General features: G+C 44.3%; 1 protein-coding gene across 1 annotated transcript in view; it reads right to left on the bottom strand.

Moving 5' to 3' along the window:
- PIAS4 (protein inhibitor of activated STAT 4) overlaps positions 1–16,343 on the bottom strand; it is a 33,237-nt gene that overhangs the window by 3,907 nt on the left and 12,987 nt on the right. The window contains exons 3-10 of the mRNA XM_065422107.1: positions 16,196–16,280; positions 14,416–14,457; positions 13,867–13,957; positions 13,357–13,485; positions 13,163–13,268; positions 9,634–9,707; positions 9,257–9,417; positions 3,112–3,242 (exon numbers count right to left, since the gene is read on the bottom strand). Of these exons, the coding sequence (XP_065278179.1) occupies positions 3,112–3,242; positions 9,257–9,417; positions 9,634–9,707; positions 13,163–13,268; positions 13,357–13,485; positions 13,867–13,957; positions 14,416–14,457; positions 16,196–16,280 (819 nt within the window). The remainder of the gene's footprint in view (positions 1–3,111; positions 3,243–9,256; positions 9,418–9,633; positions 9,708–13,162; positions 13,269–13,356; positions 13,486–13,866; positions 13,958–14,415; positions 14,458–16,195; positions 16,281–16,343) is intronic.

Raw genomic sequence — 16,343 nt, 5'->3', positions numbered from 1 at the left:
ATCAATGCAGACGATATTGCTGGGCTATAGCTGACCCCGCAAAATGATGCCTCTTTGTGGCCTGGGTATAAAATTCCCAATGACTGGAAAGTAGCATGAGTCCTCAAAAGAATGCAATGTATCAGTTTCTTAGAGAGCAAAAACTGACCATAAAAGGTAAGTCCTCTATGCTCCTTTGGACCTCAGGAGCTATGCCAGAATTCCGTAACCTCGAGGCCCTTCTCAAGGTTCCTGCCGAAGCCATAAATCTGGACAAAGCATTTGCCACATCCAATGTTGACTGCAAAGAGGTTTTGGCCACCGAATGGCCTTATGCAATAAATGCCTCAAAACTCTCCCTGGAGGATTCTGATAACTAATCTGTAAACATGGGCACAGTGTCCCAATTCACAAAGTCATATTTAGGTAATATTTTCTGCTGGTTGGCAACTCACATTTGTAATGAAGAGATTGAATAAACTTTCCTCCCCGTCAAGTCCAACCTCTTATACTCCGACTTGAGGAATGGATTTCTCTCTCTCCTGCCATAACTTCTTGTTTTTTACCATCACAACCAGGGAAATAGGAGCTGGATGTGAGAAAACACACTTGCATGGGAACCTTGCCTGGGAACATAATCTCTCTTATCAGTACACTTTGCTGTGGGTGTTAGAGGCATTGGGGGTATTCCACAGATTTGGGAGGCTCTAAGATCACTTCATTTATAATGAGAGCCACTCTCCCTAGGAGCTGAGAACTGAAGGATATCCAGTAACGTAGGTTTGTTCTCCTTAAAAACCTCAGCTTGAATAGCCAAGATCGAGGCCATTCATCTCAAGAGATCTGGATAAGGATTTAAAGTCTTTAGGTACCAGAGATGATGCTATATAGTGCTGGATTCTTCATCTGGTGACAAGGAAGAAGAGGGAAGCAGTGGAAACACAGGACTATAACAAGGGTTCCAGGATGCACCGATTAAGAGGAAGCCAACTCAGTCTATGGCTGAAGCACAAGCAGCTGAGAAGGGGAGAGAACAGGTGAGCTTGCCCTGGACTTAGCAGAAGATTCGGACCTTGCCGAATAAGGAACCGCCCAAGGATTCCAAGTAAGCCACTGGATAGGGTAGGACATTAGTGACCAGTAGAAGCTAGGCCAGGTGTAGTTATCCCTAATGCATGAGTGGTACCAATCCCCATACCACTGGCAATCGCCCAGAAGTTTAAGTGACCTCAGAGTGGGACTGCGAAGGTGAAGAAGATGGAAAGGTCTCCTAACTAGATCCTGAAGACTCTTCATATAGTCTGACTGTAATGGAGGAGCCACTCCAGATGAAGCCAGTAAAGGCCTTGCATCAACTGCAAGACATGGCACTTACAGTCCTGATAAAGGCAACCCACTCCGTATCGAAGCCGGCATTGGTACCAAAACCAGAGTTGATCCCAGACCCAGAGTTAGACTGCGCTGCAATCATTGTCGGTACCGGAGATAGCATCTGCACTGGCAAACCCCTCGGTACAGACCAGGAAGCCAACTGCAACCCTGCCCCATGGGTACGAGGTGCTGCAGACAGAGCCAACAACAGTCTGCAGCCAGTCCCAGTGGTGCCAAGGACACCGAATACTAAGCCACCACTGTAAAATGCTCCTGAACAAGTGGTGAGTCAGGAACAGAAAGGCACAGCAAATCCACTGCTGCCCAATACACTGCCAATATGGAAACCACCCATGACGACAACACTGTTGGGACTGGACTCAATGGATGCCCCACAGGCGGTACCAGAGTTGACTGTACAGTCTCTAACTGGTTTCACATTGGTACTGCAGAGTGGGTTGACAGTCCACCTCTATCCCACATACTGAAAGACTCACAGTGCCGGTCTACACTTCTCTTAGAAAGGGAGGAGGAATCTCTCCAAGTTCTGGAGCGGCTCCAGTCCATTTTGTGAGAGCTTTTCCTCACATTACCAAAGGAAGGAGAACAATCACTGTTGCTCTTGGGCGAGGAATCCAAGTATGACTGTGGAGTCGCAGCCCATACCAGCTCAGGTGCTCTCTGAGGGGCCTGATGATCTGTGGCAGTCCCCTCTGCTGAAGCAGGCCTCATGTTCTGCCTAGTAGGTGCTAATTTAAGTGCAAGGCTCTAAAGGCATTCTCTTCTTGAATTTACAGATGGAGCATCTTTCCTTAATGTGCCCTTCCCCAAGGCACAACAAACATTGAGTGTGTGGGGGTCACTGGTAGGGATAGCTACTCCACATGGTGGACAATGCTTAAAACTCAGGGAAGGTGTCACACCTGGCTAAAAACCAACTACACTGCATTAAACCCAAAGGTACTACTAAACTAACTATTTCTTGTTCCCCCCCCCCCCCAATAAACCCTGCGATAGAGAACATGAGATGAGACACCACACTGAACGCTCCAACTCAAGCCGCGGGCGGGAAGGAACTGAGGGGGATCAGAGCGCTGCCTCCCTTATATAGCCATGGTAGGGGCTATGGCAGCCAGCGGGCATGAGTACCACCCCAACAGGTACTGCCAAGCAGAGTTCTTTGGCTTCAGTGCTTTGGACAAGTGCACACATGAATGGAACACACATCTGCAGCCACTCAAAGAATTAGGGTTTGCTCAGGAAATATCTGCACAAAAATAAGGGACCTTTTCAGTCAGACACGTTACAGAACAATGCAGACCGATTTGTTGGTTAAAACACCACTAATGAAAGGTCCATGAGTGGAGGCAGAACATTTCAGGGTTATTCTATAAGTGAATATATAAAAGATGTTAGTTCCATGCCACTTTGAAGGGATAACCCAGTTTTGCTAAACAACTGATGTGAACGCTAACTAAACCATTAGGGATCTATTCAAAAGGGCTCGAGGACCCCAACCAGAATGATGCCCTCCTTACTGTGCAGTTACTATCTCTGATACTACTTACTCTTTTGTATAGAAAGACGGGGGAACCTATTAGCTGACTTATAGCGGTATTCTGAGCAGAGCTCATGAGGTGTTCGACAACTCTCCAACACTGACCCAGCTTCCCGATTTTGTATCAAGTGATCGGTGTATGTTCTTTACAGTTCATCTTTCAGTGCATTTAAAATCATTAGCCCCACCCACTACACACCCACCTAGTACCAATATTGGACACTGAGGGCTGCAGCTTCTCTCTTTCTCAGCTTTGATTGGACACCAGGATCCATCCACCAGGTATTCTATTTCATCTGCATCCTCGCATTCCGTCAATATTTTTGATAGCAGCCTGGAGAGGAAAGAAGATGCCATCTATTAGCCTTGAGGCAATCAGCAGAGCACCTTTGACGACAGAACGCGAAGATGGATCCTCACCTTAAATGGCCCTAAAGTTTATGTTTGAAGGGAATTTGGTAGTGAAAAGCTGCTACACCCAAGTCCTATTCCCCCCCCCTCCCCCACACACACACCAGGTACTGGCAGTGCCAACATCCCCAGTCCATCCTGACATGGCTTAAACCATGAATCAGAGGGCAGCCTCCATGCTCAATTCAGTCCTTGGTCTCTACCGATGCTGCCCATGGTGTGGGAGAGGACAACTACTGTTATTTATGACAGGTGGTAGTTCTTTGAGGAAGACTTTCCACTAGGAAGTGGGCTGAGATAGCAACTCAGTTATTAGACCACATTTGAACACGATGCAAAAGACTCTGCTCCTCACACCCCATCCTGTAGCCCATCAGATCCCAAAGGCTGAAATTTTAATTACAGTAGAACACATTCCCACCCCCACTGCAAGTGTGAAGTTAGGCCAATAGACAAGTCCCTTGTGCTTCTGCCCAGAAAATATTCTTATGATGCTACATCTATAGTACACTGGGTGACTTATGCACACACATTCAGTTTGTTACATTATGAAAGGACAGAGTAATCCACCAGATTAAGAGAGTCAGGTAGGAAGTGTAGCCTTCCTCTCTTCTTACTCTTTATCAGTCCAGACGCTGGACTTCCCAAGCTAGTGATGAAATCTCCGGGGAAGTATAATGCATGCAATGTCCTCCTGCTAGAGGCTGCATCAGAAAAAGCTTCTGTGTCCAGCCCACACGGTGTTGAAAATACAAAAATGATGGCATAGATCCAGATGGCCACTTTACCCATCTCTAATCACGAGGAGATGGACTTCTAACCAGATTGAGACTACCTCTCTGGTTCATCGTGCCTTAGAGGTTGGGCATTTGCTTTACTATTGTTGAAGTGTTTCTCATCACTGGCCTCATGAGGGTGTTTGTTTAATAGTTATTGGAACAGACCATCTAGAATTCAGATTGTAGAAAGCATCACTCATGCCTAGGCTGTGGAGTTTTTCCCTTTATCAGTACGAGGGTGAACCAACACTTGATTTGTAAAAGTTTGAAGTTTCCTTGAAGTGCGATATCATTCTGAGCACTGCTTTGTCCCGATTGAGTAGGATCTGCTATTTGATTCACGACAGGACCTGGACGGCTCTAGTCTCCTAGCCTAGCAAAAGTGGATACTAGAAATAGAACTTTAAGGATGTAAAATGGTTCAGGGAGGCTTACATGAGATCCATCAACTAGCTTGGTCTTCAGTAGCTTCCTTGGATCTTTACCGGATCAACACAAAGGTTGTGTTCCTTTGCTTGCTGAAACGGACAACATCCAGATCAGAGTCCAACATGGTCCGTTCTAGTTTACTCCTAAAGACTGACTATTACTACCAATTTTACAAAAACTGAACAGGTACAAAGTTCAGCTGTCTAGAGAAATGCCAGATTAATGACAAAGGCATGGATTGGATCGAGTTCATCTTTTCTACATCACTGTTTTCTGCTGTAAAATAAAGAAAAGGAAGCTTTGCCAGTGGAGGTAGCACTACCGGAACACCCTTTCTTCCATAAGCTTTAGTCCTCCATAGCCAGGCTATAAATGAGAAAGGGAAATGGATATTCCTGTTGTATTTACTCCTGGGGGAATTCTGAACACAATATTTTAAAATTCTGCATTTGTCAAAATAATGCAATATAATCACTCTGGTTTCAATTATTTCAGTAGTTTATTTAAACTACAATACAATGGATGGAGCACAGGAGTGGGGAGCATTGGAGGAAGTCCCCAAGCCCCCTTGCCTAATAGTAATGTGGCTAAGTTTGACCCTTTATTTCTAGTTATTAGTCAACAAATATATGCAGCCATATGCTCAGTGTTACATCACAGGCAACTGAGGGCTGGGGAAATCAAACTCACAATTTACATTGGCTACTGACCATCTCCAGAAAGGTCAGTAGCAAACAGTTCATGGAGCACATTTTGATAGGAAATGTTTTCAGTCCAAAAATGTAGACCAGTTCGAATCACGAAAGCACAATAAGCATTTATAAGGCCATACTGTCCTTGACACCAGTGGTTCTCAAAGTCGGGTCGCCGCTTGTTCAGGGAAAGCCCCTGGCGGTCCGGGCCGGTTTGTTTACCTGCCACATCCGCAGGTTCGGCTGATTGCAGCTCCCACTGGCCGCGGTTCGCCGCTCCAGGCCAATGGGGGCTGCGGGAAGGGCGGCCTGCACATCCCTCGGCCCGTGTCGCTTCCCCAGGCCAGTGGGAGCTGCGATCGGCCAAACCTGCAGACACGGCAGGTAAACAAACTGGCCCAGACCGCCAGGGGCTTTCCCTGAACAAGCGGCGGACCGGCTTTGAGAAGCACTGCTTTATACCCTTCTGGCAATGTGAAGGAGCCTTAAAACTTTTGCACCTGTTTTATACACCTGGGGGGGGGGGGGGGGGGGGGAGGAATTCAAAAGACAATGGGAACAATTCATTAAGCAGGTAGGCTGCTACATTCTGCTCTGCCTGAGGGGACAGAGCCTGCCCCATTCCTACCTCCTCAGAAACACCCTGAAGCTCTGCTCCTCCACTCTGTGCTTGCTGCAATAGCGAGCGAGAGGGACAGAAGGTCTCTCTCACTTTCATGACTGCCCAGCTCCCCCCTTCCGGTGGTGATTTACACCTCTACCGGCTGCTCTGGGCACCTGAGCCAACCTGCCTGTGCTGTCAGGAAGGGGCGCATGACCGCTCTTGCAGCTTTCCTGTCAGAAGTCATTTTTCTACGGGGAAGCAAAGAAATCTGCAGGAGACATGAATTCTGCACATGCACAGCGATGCAAAATTCCCCCAGGAGTATGCATTGGTAAGCTTGGCAGAATTTAATAATTTTGATGGATAATCTCAAAGCCTATTTCAGCACCTTCTTCTGTTTTCATCTGTTTAAATTTTCCACAGTTTCAGGAAATTAGGTGGGGTCAAATAATTATTTAATGACAGACATTAAGATTCAAAAAGTTAAATCTTTATGACTTAAAACAAACATCAAAATATACAAAGTAAATATTTTTAAAATCAAACTCTAACAAGTTCTCAAGCATCATTTTTCTTACTTTGCATATCAGTAACTTTAGATTTTTCTTGGTAAATGTTAAAAATTCAATTCTTCCAAGCCTATGTATTGGCCACAGGGCAAAGTGAACAGGTAATCTATGCCTAGGTTGCTTCAGACTGACTGAGGAGGTCACAATAGCCAGAGAAGATCAGGAACTATGAATTTCTTGATGCCCTGAGTACTGTCTGCATGACTAAATCCATGGGAATATATAACCGAGGTTGACGTTCACATATACTCGCTCATCTGCCCTTTGTAGAATTCATCTGAGCTCTTGTGATTGGGTCCATCAGTATATTTGAGAGAATCCCCATTAGGAGGTCTGAGATATCTGAGGGGGGAGTTCGTTTCCCAGAAACCAGGAGCTCTGCACCTCGTTGCCATCACCATTTGTACAATTGTCAGCAATTTCCACACTGAAGCTCAGTAAATAGTCAGGCTGCCTAGCCATTTCCTGACTCCTGTGCTGCCTTGTTCACATAGGAAACAATGGCATTCATCACTTTGTTCCTTCCTTTGCTCTTGGCAGAGTAGGCAGCCAGTTTACTGAGCTCTCCTTTAAGGTGATCAGCATCTAAACCCATGTTCCTGGAGCTATTGGGGATCCTAGTGAGGTCTTTAATTTGTTTAGGCTGGCATCTGTTGCTGGATTAGCTAGTTCAGTGGTTCTGTAGAGGACTCTTGTCCCGGTTCTGCATATGGAGACCATACCTCAATGGTAAGAGGCAGACATTCCTTGGATAGGACTATCCTCTTGATAAGACTCAGTTCCATCTCTCCATGTTTCTTTATATGATCTTCCAATATCACAGTATCAAACCTTGTTCTGAGATGCACAACGGAAGCATATCACCTCCAAGGTGCTGGTCTATTATCAAGCATTAATCTTTGAGCAGCTGACATTCTTAAATGTCTTCAAGGCTAAGGGTTAAGGACTCTCTGACTCAGCCAGTTGCCCAAGTATAGACAGACTGTGAAGCCTTCTCCCTTCCAGGCTGATGTATAAACGGCCACCATGTTTGAGAATGTCTATGGTGCTGTTGCTAGTCCAAAGGTATTGGTACTGGTATGTGGACCCCAACACTGAATATTGCATCTGTAGGACATGCCCCCTCACAGGCCAGTTGTTCTCTTATCAAGTTTTTCAAAGGGCATAGAAACCCCCTACGGTTCACAATCTGAAGGCATGGGCTTTTAGGGATGCCACCCTAATGTTTGGGACCCACAAAAACACACTGGGCAGCACAAGACGACAGAAAGAAAGAACTCTCCTCCAGATATATTAAACACACAGTCTCCACAAGGGGCTAAAAGAAGATGATGGTTTGGGGTTGGCCAGTCTTTAAGGACCTTCCCTAAAATTTGTGGCTTCAGATTCTTGCCCCAGATTGGGGGAAACAAAATGCAGGCCTCCTGCCTCCCAACGTGGACCATAATGCTCTCTTGGACTTGGTTCTCTGGTCTGCCTCCTTCATATGCTGTTTTAACAAAGTGACCCAAACTCGACTGGCTGGATCAGAGCTCAGCGGGGCCCTCTACAAACCTTAGATACTTTTTTTGGAATCCTACTGGCGCACTTACTGTGCTTACTATGTTGTTTGTAAGTGCTGGGGAGTGCTGCCAGACCTCGTAATGTTGTTAGAGATACAATACACAGGATCTTCCATCTGAAAGTCTAAAGCTTACTCACAAAAAGCTCCTCTCAGATAGCAGCACAAACAACTAGTGTGACATAACAAAGATGATTCAATGCTCAACAGCTTGAGGTTCTTTGAACCTACCAAAGTAAGGTTATTGGAGGCAGATACTACTAGAACCATGAACCAACAAGCTCCTTTTATTCATGGAAGAACATTATAAAAGCGTCTTTGTTATACTGTCTCCATCTACAGGCAGGGAAGAGCCTGGATTAGTGCTGAACGATGCAAGACTACAACCCTAAGCTGCTTTGATGAACCCAGACCAAAAGAATCAAAAAGTAAAAATAAAATCATTTCAAGAACACATTAGTAAAAACAGCAGCTTAAAAAGCTAAGCTTACAAGAACCCCAAACCTTTGAAAGTGTGGGTATTCATAAATAAGGTGCCCAACATACCTTCAATATGCCCCTACAGAGATTCCAACCCCGTGTCTTGTTCCTGTTATAGGAACTCATAATATAAAAATCGCCAGCAAAGCTTTTTCTAAGGACTTTAAGGAGTTTGCAGCCTACCGCTACAGATACTATTTGCACAGTTTGCAAGTGGAGTATCCAAAAAAAAAAAAAAGTACCCACAGAGCACTGGTTTATAACTGCATTCATACCTCCATCTTAGATGTGCTAGCTCTGCATCTAATGACCCCTGGATTAATGGTTGGCACATACTTATGACGTGCTGAGAACGGCTTGGGAGGTACTGCAGGATCAGGCCCTTAACGAAGGAGGGGGAGAAGAGTGCGTGCCGAAGGCAGCCTGTCTTGTCAGGAGTGTGTAAAGCAGTTTTATTCTAGGGAGCGTAAATGACAATCAACAATCACTGCATGGAAAAGAGCAAAGCGGCCTAGCTTTTGCGGTCACCGAGATGAAAAATGAAGACGGTTGTATGAGTTTTGGAGCGAGCGGATGAGAAACTACAGAATCAAGAAGCAAAGACTAATGACCGAGTCTCACGCAAACCCACTACCACCAGTAACGGGGAGGTTAGTCCTTTACATGCCCAAGGATCAATTATAGATTTTAAACTTAAAAACAATTTTGAAACGGAGGTGGATCAGCTAGATCCAGCCTTAAAAACCAGAGCACGAGCCCAATGTGGAAGAGGGTGGGGAGGAATAACCAAAGGGGCAGAAGAGGAAGGAGTGTGTGAACTCACCCATCAATTATTAGCTGGTCATAGGGTGCTGGTTTGTCACACACAGGACACATCCAAGTGGGCTTCTTCTCATTCATCTGGAGGTAGAAGACTGCATCGAAGCACTGTAGGTGTGCACAGGTCTCAGCCCGGCATGGGACAGACAGACGCATCTTCACCAGCTACGGGACCAAGAGCAGACAGACCGGTGACCCATCCCACCATTGTATCACTAGATGCTTCCCCTTCCAAAATTGGATACTGGTGCCTTGTGCAAATACACAAGAAACTGCTTCTAGATGTTTTTGGTGAAAAAGATGATTATCCTGTAAAGATGGTTTGGACAGATGAATAGGAGAGCTAATGTTAACGGCCTGGATTGCTGGGCAACAACTTACCGGGCAGATGAGAGAGACTCGAACACCTGTAGTAGCAATTTCACTGTCTGGATCCAAACGCAATTTCTCTTTTACTGTATTCAGGAAGACAAGAGGGGATAAAATTAAAGCAGCCTGTTTTAAACCTGGGAATAACATGTAGTATAAGAGGCAAGCTTTTGCGATTGTCACATGGGGAAAAAAACTGCTGATGCCAGGGGAGGATGCAGTAAATTCTCCACAATATGCAAGCGACTCAGTCAACCATGGAGTACAGGGACAACAGGGTGGGAGATGGTAGTGGGTCACGTCACTGCAACATCAGGGCAGATACTGGACAAGTACCTGGCATTCAAGATAGGGCCACACCCACTTAAAAATCATAGTACAATACAGAGTGACATCACTATAATGGGGCAAGCCCAAGAGATAGCGAGGCAGCAGGACTCCTAGTCCAGCTGACCCTCCCAGTCTCATCTGAGCTGAACAGACTAGCTCTATCCAGACCCCAACGGGGTGCAACTCTGGAGCTGACCAACAAGCTGGGCTGCGGGCATACTGGCCAGTTTCTACACTGCAGCAGGCTGTGTCACGTCTGGGAGATTAACATGTGCAAAGCCAGAGAGCACGCAAGGCAGGAGGTCTGGCCAAAATGCCGTTTTCCAAGGAGGGAATAGGCATATTTGGAAGGAATCGACACATTAGGACAGGTGGTAGGGAGTTCAGTCTCTGCTGAAGCTCACCCATGTAAAAAATCTGATGGGACAGCAGACAGAATCAAGGATGATGCTCTAGCTGGCAGGTGAGATGTGGGGGGCCTACGTGACTGCAGGGGCCACAGGGAGACAACCATTTACGTCTTTTGGAGGGACATCTTTTTAATTAAACAGGTGCTGAATGAACACAGAATACTGTCCCTAAACAAATCACTCCATAAACATTACAAAAGCTGCCCCTAGCGCTGCTGTTCATACAGGTTTATTACATTTCCATCATCATGTCTCTTTGGGTAAGGGTGCATTGCCTTGGCTGTTTCAGACCATCATAAAACACAACTCGATACAGAATCTTTATGCATTTTGAAACAAAAACAGCTCTATGCCGAGATGTTGCTTTACACCTAAAACAACGGCTGGTGGGGTTGTATAGTACTGTTTTATGAGAAAACCAAGCATTAAATTCTGTAAACAGTTAAATTCATTTTCCATCCAGTCCAGGAGATCATGGGAAATGAGAACAACTATATCCTAGGAGCTGTTAACTAGCATTAAGATTTTTTTTTTTTTTTTAAACGAGTGACAAAACTTTGGCTTTCAACTCCACAGTTAGGCATCTAAGTACCAGATTTCAGAAAGTGCTCTTAGAGAGGTCAACAGAAACATATGCAGAGGAAGATAAGTCAGCCCTGGTAAGCAAGTGGAGTTAAAGGGCAGTGTTAGTGGTTAATGAAATAGAGAGGTGACCAGAATCCGAATCTATTGTAGAATGCACTGGTGAGCTATCGTAGCAGGGTTTACAAGATACTTGGATCTGGCAGATTCAGATGCCCACAAAAAATAAAGCCAAAGTGATGGTGTTTCTCATTAGCTCATAACATGCCCAGGGAAACTAAACAAAAGAAAGATGACTCCGGGGTTAAGAATTTAACAAAAGTAATCCACCTCTGCCAGCCAAATGAAGCCAAGGTTTTTATTAAACTATCCCACTGGAGTTAGAGGTGTTGACAAAAATAAGCTTGCGAACAGTAAAGGCAGGAAATCCTGTTTGTAGAATATTTGCATGATGCTTCCAGACTTTGAGGGGATATATTGTAAGTACTAGTTTTGAAAGGAAGAGTCATTCTACTCGGATTACCCACAGTCCTGTTTCACAAAAACTGGGCTCAAAGAGGAATGATGGGATCTGGTTTTATTTACAACACTAACGGCTTGGGGAAATGGGAGTGCAGTCCACAACCACTGCTTCAGATATGCTAGATACATAAGCCTCACAACCACCTGTGACTGCCAAACACTTAGCTGGTTACCATTTTCCTTCCCCTTATGCTCAGATTGCCATAAGCAAAGATGCAACAGTTCTGCAGATGTCCATCAATCACATGGGACCGTTGGTTATTTAGGCACAATTGTGCCAAAGCCACTGCCAGAATGTTGAGTTGGAAGAGATCAGCATGTCCATCTGCACCACACCTGGGCAGGGATGGGAGCGAGGGGCAAGGTACAAAGGTATATTTGGACCCATAGAGAACCCTAAAGATAGTTGTACAAATGGATGTTGGAGTTTGGCTGAACTGTTGCAATGTAATAAGTCTTATCTATAGGATGACCAGATGTCCTGATTTTATAGGGACAATCCTGATATTTGGGGCCTTTTCTTATATAGGCCCCTATTACCCCGCACCCCAATTTTTCACACTTGCTATATGGTCACCCTACTTATCTAGCACTTTTCATCAGTAGATCTCAAAACACTTAAAGGAAGTTAGTACCTTTAGCGCCATTTTATCAATGGGGAAATGGAGGCACAGAGCAGGAAGGGACATGCCCAAGGTTACCCAGGTGGCCAGTGACAGAACTGGGGATAGAACCCAGGCCTCTTGATTCCAAACCCAGTGCTCTATCAACTAGGCAACACTGCGCCTCCTAAAGGAATGTTGAATTCTCTCTTTTCAATATAATCAGTCATCTGTAGCTAGTGACCAGGCTACAAGGACCTGATACATCTGAACATGTGTTTTTCCCTATACATTAAATAGACCTTTTTTGAAATTGTGCCCCTTAAGTGCAGTCTGTGGTTAGTGTAGAATACCACAGCACGATTTTTTTTTATTGTCCTCTTATACAGAATTAAGTGCTACGGTCATTATGTCATAATATAATTTGGAATCACTGAATGACTGGAAGTAAGTTCCTCGGACTATTAGGAACTGACGGTCTGGCCTTGCCTTTGAAAGGTAATTTCCCTAGATTTCCAATAAGGTTCTGCATTTACCCAATACCATGATCTATCTGAATGCGTTCGACCAAGGATCACCTCTTTTCTAAAGATCGATCATCGCATTTGAAAGAGGTGCTGTGAACTCCTGCTCTCAAACACAGGGGGATTGGCAGCAGGGCATTTCCACATAAGAGTTCTTTGCTCCAGAAATTTCCTCTGGAGATCCTGCAAGTGCTCTGGCAACATTCATCCATTCATAATTATTCAGCCGAAGGCAGGAAGCCACTCATCAGAATGACACTGACCCTCAGCATAACTCACCATAATATGACCTGGGAATGAATTCTAAATCCAACTAAATGAGGTCATAATTCATCTGTACAGTCACAAGAAAAAGTGTTGCAAAAATCTCTGCACAGATCTGGGGCAATTTGATAATGTGCCTAATACACAGCTTAGCAAAGTCACTCAAATTTGACAAATGTTTTTATAGAATTGCAGAGAAAGATTCTATAGAATTTGACAATTGTTTCCGCACAAATTTCTAGTAGCCAACTTCAGACTGTCCAGTCTGATGAAGACTGCATGAACTTTAACAACGACATGGACTTACCGAGTGCCTTGCAGAGCTCTGGATGTTTGATTCCAATGGTTTTCAACCTCTGCAGCAATTCTGCGGAGGTCATTTGCCGCACTAAGTATAGGCCCACTGAATAACTCTAAAGAGGAAGGAAAGGGACAGGATGAGGAGAAAGGGCACACTCCACACACATGCTCGTTTATTTCCCAAGTCACGCAGTCATTTACCTTTCCATAATTCCCCCACGTAACCGTGATTCGATTGGTCGCTGCAGACAGGTACATGAGATGCGTGAGGTTAATGGGACGACAGGGCCTTTTAGGTTCCACTCCAGGCTTGTTAGATGGATAGTAGCCCTATAGCAAAGAGAGACATTTTTCCTCTTTATTTTACCAGACACTGCTGTGGATTTTTTCCCTTTTCAGCTACAAGGACATCAGCCTTGAAAAATTCTACTCATGCACAGAGTAACTTTTTTGGATGAGATCTTCAAGTCCTAGTAAAGAGCAGGGAAGTGGACATTGCACTTTCATGGAAGTTTTGCAAGAATACTGTTAATGAACTCTACAAACCAAGTCCATTACACAATGAGCTTCAAAGTCAAAACAATCTACTTTTAGCACTGCAGCTCCCCTTCTGTATTCACCAGAGAATTTCCAGAATAAAACAGAACCATTTAAAATCACACACATTCTTCCTGTGCTGTAAAGTGACACTTCGTGGCTGGGTTGACTTACCGGCACTGAGCAGTAACTATGATTCACTTTTACTGCGATGTTTGGAGGGTACTGATCCTCCTGTGGGGAACTAGTGTCCGTGTAGCAGATTCTGGAAAGAAATGGTGACCTTTAAATGTCTACATCCCATATGCGATTTAAAAGATCTCTATCCTAATAAATACTATTGACTTCAACAGCAGCCAGCTTGGAGTACCACCCAAACTTGTCATCTGGTCAAACCAAACCCATTACACCCAGGAATCTCTACTGAGGACATGATATAGACTTCAAATTCGGCTTCACAGCAGAATGCTATGTAACCAGCAGTTTCTATTAAAGCTATAACTCAAATCATCTGCAGAGAACCAAGAGGGTCAAAGCAGCAGAAAGTTATGTTGTAAGATGCTTGTGCTATCCTTGCAAACAAGGGACTTGCTTAAAGTGATCCGTTATTTTAGTAGCTACTGAACACAGAGCATTGAAACTGTTACCATGTTGTACTATTGATCTCCCTCCCCTAGTTTGCTGCCTCATGGGTTTAATTAATTTCATGGTATTCAGACTTACCTTAGCACAACCTGAACAGATTTCACACCAGCTTGCAACTCCCTGGTAAAACAAAAGACAAACAGACTTTCATTTAACAAAACCTCAGTTTTCTTCTTTATCCAAATCAACAAATAACCTAAAGCTATTACAGATTTTTTTTTTATTTATTTATTTTTTAAATCACTTGTCAGGGTTTGTGATGTTTACTTTTAAAATTTCACTTGTTTTGGAAAATAGGAACAGTCTGGTTAGTTTCATTTTCCAGCTCTCGTGCACTAGACCAAGGTTTTGGTGTTTGGGTTTCCAAAATTGAAGAGAAATTTTTAAAGAAAAATATCTGTCTTCATCAAAATATGAAGAGACTGTGGAAACATTTCCAGGCAGATGAGATTCTGTAAAACATTCCCACCCTCTGCCCCCCACTATGCCTAGGCTGACAATGTCCCTACAACACCCTCTTCATTCGATTAGTAAACTAAAACTGCTCCTTCAAATCAAGGAATCTGAGCATTATGGTACCAACAGAATATTCCTGTTGACACTATTAGCTTTAACGAACAGTATATTAACTGGTTTCCGAAAAGCTGCATAGCAGAATACGGGGTTCTTAATAGAAAGTTTTAGACACAGGCACAAGATGTACTCTAACTTCTGCCCAGATTAAAGTCAGAATTTTAGCCTGGATTTGACAGTGAAAGTGTTTTGCAATCCAATCCTACTTTTAAATTGTTTAAAGTTTTCAGCAGGTTGAGTTCAGCCCGTAGCTTACAGGAAAGGGAGTTACTCTGACAGCTTTAAAGAGTCCATCAGCAGGGACCATATTTAGATACTTCTCGCTGGTGTCAGAGAAGGCAGGACCTGCCCCGAAGGAGCACTGCATCTGATGTCAGGCGCTCACTAGAACCCCTAAAGGGAGTGCATGCGATGTTCTAATCGGACTACAGCTGATGAGAATCCCCTCACAAATGCAAATATTCCTGGCTTTTCCTTTCTCCACAGTTAGCAGTCTTCAGTTAGATCATCCCAAAAGGTCTGCCCATGTCTCTGCTGGCCTTTGAATGGCATTTCCTTGCACTACTTTCATCTATGTAGATCGCCATAGTATTTGAGCACTTAACTTAAAAATAAATATTCAAGAAGGAAGCTCGCCCCGATTTGTGACGTTATTATTATTCGGTTGTTTACGGTGGGAAAGTTGTGTCCGAGTTTTACATTTCACTCAGAAGCCCAAAAGGTTTGTCATCATCCTGCTCTCTCATGGCAGCAGGTTCCAGAGTCACAGGCCAGCTGCAAAGTAAGCTTTACCTCCCGCACTGGTGTCTTTCACTCCTGGGGTTGACAGTTATGTCACCGAAGAGGAACGCAGTTGTCATGGGAAGTCCTAGTGGCAGAGTGCAAGACGGTTGCTCAGGTAGCTATTAGAAGAATCCTTGTGTAATGGCATAAAGTGTATACAGCTTTTAACCTGGGATTCCAAAAAAGATTCTGCAAACAAATTCACGCTGTCGGCTTAAAAGAGACGTTTCAAGACCTCAATAATTGCATGCTGTTTGCCCTGCCTAAACTTACTATTCTAGCCGGGATTTATCGCACTAGCCAGAAGGAAAGTCTGCAGAAACGAAGACAGATTGGACAGTGCCAAAAATGGTTATGGGCCTCATGTTGGGGAAAAGCCTGTCTGCTGGTGTTCTCAAGTGAGCAGTGTTACCAGGCAGAGAACAGAGACCCAATATGGAAGGAAGACAGTTAGGGAAGTTATGCATTTAACAGCGTTTTAAAAATACACAGCACAGAGTACCTGGAATTTCTGATCAGCTCCACTTGTCTTGGCGTCAGTGCAAAAATGCATGGACTCTCCTGAAGTTTCTCGTTATTCTGTGGGACTGAAGAGAAGGAGAAGAAAAAGAGGAGACTTTACACTCCAACGTACATCCAAGTGCTACTGA

This window comes from Emys orbicularis, chromosome 24 (genome assembly GCF_028017835.1).
Source record: "Emys orbicularis isolate rEmyOrb1 chromosome 24, rEmyOrb1.hap1, whole genome shotgun sequence".
NCBI classification, from domain to species: Eukaryota; Metazoa; Chordata; order Testudines; family Emydidae; genus Emys; species Emys orbicularis.
The sequence above is the reverse complement of the archived record's forward strand: the minus strand, read 5'-3'. Positions and strand labels throughout refer to the sequence as shown.